Source organism: Impatiens glandulifera, chromosome 1 (assembly GCF_907164915.1).
Source record: "Impatiens glandulifera chromosome 1, dImpGla2.1, whole genome shotgun sequence".
Lineage (NCBI taxonomy): Eukaryota > Viridiplantae > Streptophyta > Magnoliopsida > Ericales > Balsaminaceae > Impatiens > Impatiens glandulifera.
Window position 1 is genome coordinate 98,797,625 of NC_061862.1, and position 5,826 is coordinate 98,803,450.

Here is a 5,826-nt window from a genome sequence, read left to right on the forward strand (position 1 = left end):
TATTTGTGTCCCCACCCCGATTTTGCACCGAACACCATACATAATTAAATATATTAAATCACCAACATATTTATTTATTCACTATATTTTATAAGAGTAGGAAGGTTATTTCTTTATAATAATATAAAATTTTAATATATTACCATATATATTATATTAAAAAATCCGTTTATATAATTTTATTGTATAACTTTTATTAAAAAAATTATTAACGGTGCCGCGCGGGATTCTCGAAACCAAAAAACTGAACTGGGTAGGGATAGTATTAAAAAAAATCCCCGAAATTAAAACAAGGCGGGGATGGTAAATACATTTCCCGTCCCGAACCGCCCCATTACCATCTCTAATCTCCATTGATGATGAACATTTTATCCTATCAAATCTATTCATTTTACCAGTTAATCTTAACCATGGAAATTGCAAGAAATTGATCTACAAATAACTATTTCTCTGAATAGGTAAAAAGATCCAATACTTTGATACATCACCACCCTCTCATTCACTTTCAAAATACTTTTCTTCAACATGATCATTTGCTAATAAAAAGGCACATTTAGAAGAAGAAAAATATGAGCATTTGCTTGCTACAACCAAACTATACCCCTAATTATACACAACAGGAATAACAGATGAAAATGTGTCCATGTAAAAAATCACAATTCTTTTATCATCTCAACATCCCCAATAATACTAATATCCTAGTAACCTATCACTAGAAGAAGAACCAGAAAACATCATGACCAGATAAAATTTACATCGCACAAAGGGTCAGCTAACAGTTATAGACACTGGAAAATGTCAAAAAATAAAAAGAAAGAAGAAGAAGGCATGACAATGATTCAAGTACCGAATATTGGGAAATATGTATCGTTGCTTGTGAGAAGGGGCACTTCTGTTTCTTCTTCCGATGAGGCGTCACTGTTTGAGGCACTAAAAAACCGAAATATTGGGTTATTATTCATAGACCATCAAGTTAAATCAGAAGAAAAATAGGAGAAATGATCATATACACATCAATTTCAAAAGGGCAAAGTTGAGATGGAATGTAAGCCTTGTAACTATACACATCATCTCACTAATTGACCAAAATACACTCTATTTACCAACAAATTAAAACAAGGTTATTTAGAAACTATTTGGTTTTCAAATAACCCCAAATCATGGGCAGTTGTGAGCATCATTTAGAAACACTTTTCTATTATAGTGTTATTAGTTGAATCACATTTGAAAACTGAAAAAATAATAATAATCAAATGAGACTTTGTACCTGCAAGTTTTCTTATTATGGCCTAGGCCTTTGCACCGGCTACACTTGAACTGACGTTTGCTCAACTCTAGTGGTGCTGACTGCTTCCTTTTACGCTTCCGAGCGGGAGGTTTGGCTTGAACAATCTGTTCCAATCGTTTCTGAGACGAGCGTTTAGTTGGAGGAGTAACCGTAATTGCTCCATGAGGAGGTTTCCCCTGTTCCGATTTCTCCACAATAGGAATCGGATGAACAGATTCCCCATAAGTAACACAATAACTCTCAACAGTAAAATACCTCGAGCAATAGCTGTAAAAATTCCTCCCGAGAAATCCAATAACCGCAATTGCATGGCAACAAGGCAAACCCGAAAGTTGCCACCCCTTACAATTACATTCACAATGTTCGAGATCAACCACATCAACGGACTGACCGTGAACTTCGTATTTCTCACTGTGCAACAAAAAAACTTGAAGCGATCCCGCTTTCGAAATCTCACATTTCAGCTTCTCCTCCATTGACGGAGTTAGCTTCGTTAGCCACTTACTCGACTCAGCTTTCCGCGTATAAACCAACTCCGTCATCTTCTTGATGAAAACATCAAGCAATTGCGTTATCGGCAACTCGTGCGCGTCGGACACCCAACTATAAACCACCCTCCCGAAATCAGACGTCAAGTGATTGTAACGCGCACCCGCGAAGAAAGCGTTGGCCCAATGATGAACCTCGCTATGAATAACCCAATCGTAAACTTCGTGCGATATCGCCTCGATCTTCTCGATCCATAGTTGAAAGACCTCCATGTTCGGGGCGTAAGCCGCACTATAAAGATATTGGTTCACGATTTGTCGGGTCTCGTGTGGGAGAGTCTTTACATCTTGATTGAGTTTCTCGGTTAGATGTCGTAGGCAAAACCCGTGTAGGCAATCTACAAATATTGAGCTTAGGGCTTCTCTAATTCCGCGGCGAAAACCCGCGATGAATGTGATAGGTTGGGATGCGGATAAGGCCGATTTTAGTTCCATGAGAAACCAATGCCAGTTCTCGTCCGTGTCCACGTCTACGACCGAGAACGCAATCGGAAAGATTCCGTCGTCACCGTCGGCAGCCGAGGCGACTATGAGCACCCCTTGGTATTTCGAGCGCAGAGGAATGCTATCAAGGAAGAGAAGAGGACGGCAACCTTGTTGGAAACCAGAGATCGAGGCGTGAAAAGAAACAAAAACTCCGAGGAAGCTTGAGTTCTCTCGAGTCGCCAACGCCGCGATGCTTCCAGGGTTTGAATCCAATATCTTTTCGCACAAGAAAGGGAGTTGGTTATACGCGTCTTCGTGCGAGCGTAGAAGCTCGTCCTTCGCCAGCAATTTTGCGCGGTTGGCTTGAGCCGCGTTCAAGACCACTCCGTATTCCTTCTCAATGATCGTCGCGATATCCTTTGGCTTGAAATGGGACGAGTTCTTAAGCTTCTCCTTCACTATACTTCCTACCCAACCCTTAGACGCCCTATAACCGGTTCGCGAATCCGCCCGTTCGCACGTATGAATCGCGCTCATTTTCTTTATGCAAAACAACTTTGTGGATGCTAACTTAGACGCGTATATCCTCCATGGACAACCTTCATATTTGCATTTCGCACTTATTCGATAGCTATCGTTTTTCTTATATCGGTAAATAAAACCATGAGCAATTGAGTACTTGAGCAAAGCTTCACGAAATTCCACAAAACTACGGAATCTTTGACCAACACCGATAATTTCATTTCCCGGTTCAATGATGCCACCAGCATCTATGTCGACTATAGTGTCGTTTTCGCCAACATCTATGTCAACAATAGTGCCATGTGGCGATGTTTCAGGCAGAACTGTATCTTCTGCTATGGCTGCATTCTTTGATTTCTTGGCCGCCTTTTTTGATTCCTCTAGTGTGACAAAGACATCGACTTGGTCGGAGTCCTGGAATGAGTTTACCATAGATTCCAGGTCTTTATCTTTGGAGATTGATGTAAGGATCTTATTGTTTCCAGGAAGGAAATAATTAATGGATATGCGATCGAGAGTACAGCTAAACGCTTCAGCTAGTTCCTTCTTGAAGCTTTTTAATTTTGTTTCTTGATTAATATCCACTGCGTAAGCCACACCCCCGCTGTATGATAGAGACCCAGATTCATCTGTCGTGAACTCTCCACCAGACTGACATACCGTTATGATTCGTTTTGTGGACATGATATGATGTTGTTGCTGCTAGGGCAAGCTTTTGTGAACTGACAATACAACAAAAATACAATTTCAGAGAGAAATTCACTCAAAATTAGTTTATATAGGTAAAATAGCATTTCACTAAACAGGAATGTTAAAGTTTATTAGCTTCTAAGATCTCATTAATTTTCCAAAACACTATAACAAGGGATAAACAAAGACCCAAGCATTTACAAGAAAAAACAGTGACCTAAATAAGTCGCATATAACCCGCATTCTTGTTTAGCATCAAAATCTAACTGAAAATAACTGAGAAATCCAAAACACTGTAACAAGGGGAAAATCTATGAGTCAGGCATCTTCAATAAAATCAGTGACCTAAATAAGTTGCATATAAAACCCAATGCATCCTTAAAACAGATAAGTAAAACCATTTATCACTCAAAAGATGGTCCAATCAACTAGGGCAGAGATATGTACAACATGCATTATTGTTTAGCAACAAAATCCAACTGAAAGAGCCGAGAAATCCAAAACACTATTAACAAGAGATAAAAACAAAGATCCAAGCATCTACAATAAAAATCAGTGACCTAAATAGGTCACTTATAAACCCTAATTCATCCTTAAAACAAAGAAGTATAACTATTCCTCACTCATAAAGATGGTCCAATCAACTAGGGCAGCGATATACAACCCGCATTCTTGTTTAGAATCAAAATCCAACTAAAAATAACCAAGAAATCCAAAACACTATAACGAGGGGCAAATATATGAGCCATGCATCTACAATAAAACCAGTGACCTAAATAAGTCGCATATAAACCCCAATGCATCCTTAAAACAGATAAGTATAACCATTTATCACTCAAAAGATGGTCCAATCAACTAGGGAAAAGATATGTACAACATGCATTATTGTTTGGCAACAAAATCCAACTGAAATAGCCGAGAAATCCAAAACACTATAACAAGGGATAAAACTAAGAGCCAAGCATCTACAATAAAAACAGTGACCTAAATAAGTCGAACCCTAATTCAAATAACAAGGGATAAAACTAAAAGCCAAGCATCTACAATAAAAACCAGTGACATATCCTCTCTTCTAGCCTATTGGCAATAAGAGGTGGATATTCCCAACCTCCTAGAGAGGTCCTGGGTTCGAGCTCGTCAGGCGACAAAGAAGTATAACTATTTCTCACTCATAAAGATGGTCCAATCCGCTAGGGCAGCTATATACAACCCTCATTCTTGTTTAGCATCAAGAAAATAACCAAGAAATCCAAAAGACTATATAACAAGGGATACACTAAGAGGCAAGCATCTATAATAAAAAACAATGACCTAAATAAGTCGAATATAAACCCTAATCCATCCTTCAAACAAAGATGTATAACCATTCTCATTCATAAAGATGGTTCAATCAACTAGGGCGGCGATTAACAACCCTCATTCTTGTTTAGCATCAAAATCCAACTGAATATAACCGAGAAATCTAAAAGATGTACATCTTCTGTGGTAGAAAAGCCGTAACCGACTTCGAATTTGACATGACGAAGTGAATAATCAAAGTTATATGATGCGTAGATAGATAGATAGATAATGAAATTCAAACAAAACATGGAGATGATCCTTACGTGAGAAGATCCTGAACGTTCTAACCGCACAGACACCGTAACGAAGGCATCGATGAATTCGGGGTAGAAGGAAGGCGATGAGGAGGAAGATGAAGGGCGATTCAAGTATTATTGCTGGATCGGAATTGGACCGGAATAAGAACACAGAACCGAGATGGACCGGTCAGTCTCAATTTTATTTTATTTTATTTTACTTTAAGCCCAAAATACCCATTTCATTTTATATAGTCCAATTATTAGGTTTTTTCTTTTTAAATAAATTATAATTCATTCATTAATAATAAAAATATACTCTTGAACGATATAAATATATTTTTTTTTATTGAAGTTACAAATTTAACATTTATTTTTAGTTTAATTTGTGAAAGAACCAAAAAAAATTAAAATTAAAGTAGTTAATACTTAGGCCTTGTTTGAAAATTTCAATTCATTTAAAATAATGAATTAATTTTTTATTTTGGTAAACTATTTAGATGTAGGTGAGTTTATTTATTATTAGAGACGAGTAATTCTATATTGAACCACAATTTTCCAAATTAATTTAAGTGGAACTCAATTTTTTAAATTTGCCTATTTTATTATATTAGATTAAGTGTTTTATTATTATAAAAATGGACTTGGTGTTACAAAAATACATCATCTAACTTTTATTATAATATTTTTAATTCTTTAATATCAAAATAAGTATAATTAATTATAATTGAAGAAAACTTTTTAATATTTTAATAAATGATTATTTTTTCAAGAA

The 5,826-nt window shown here is 36.7% G+C and overlaps 1 protein-coding gene across 1 annotated transcript; it reads right to left on the reverse strand.

Annotated features, from left to right (window-relative positions):
- Window positions 1-630: 630 nt before the first annotated feature.
- LOC124919401 lies at window positions 631-5,220 on the reverse strand. Its single transcript, XM_047459635.1, has 3 exons — window positions 5,079-5,220; window positions 1,268-3,506; window positions 631-930 (listed from the first exon to the last, which is right to left on the reverse strand). The coding sequence occupies exons 2-3, from the start codon at window positions 3,466-3,468 to the stop codon at window positions 840-842; spliced, it is 2,292 nt and encodes a 763-aa protein (XP_047315591.1). The 5' UTR covers window positions 3,469-3,506; window positions 5,079-5,220; the 3' UTR covers window positions 631-839.
- Window positions 5,221-5,826: the final 606 nt, after the last annotated feature.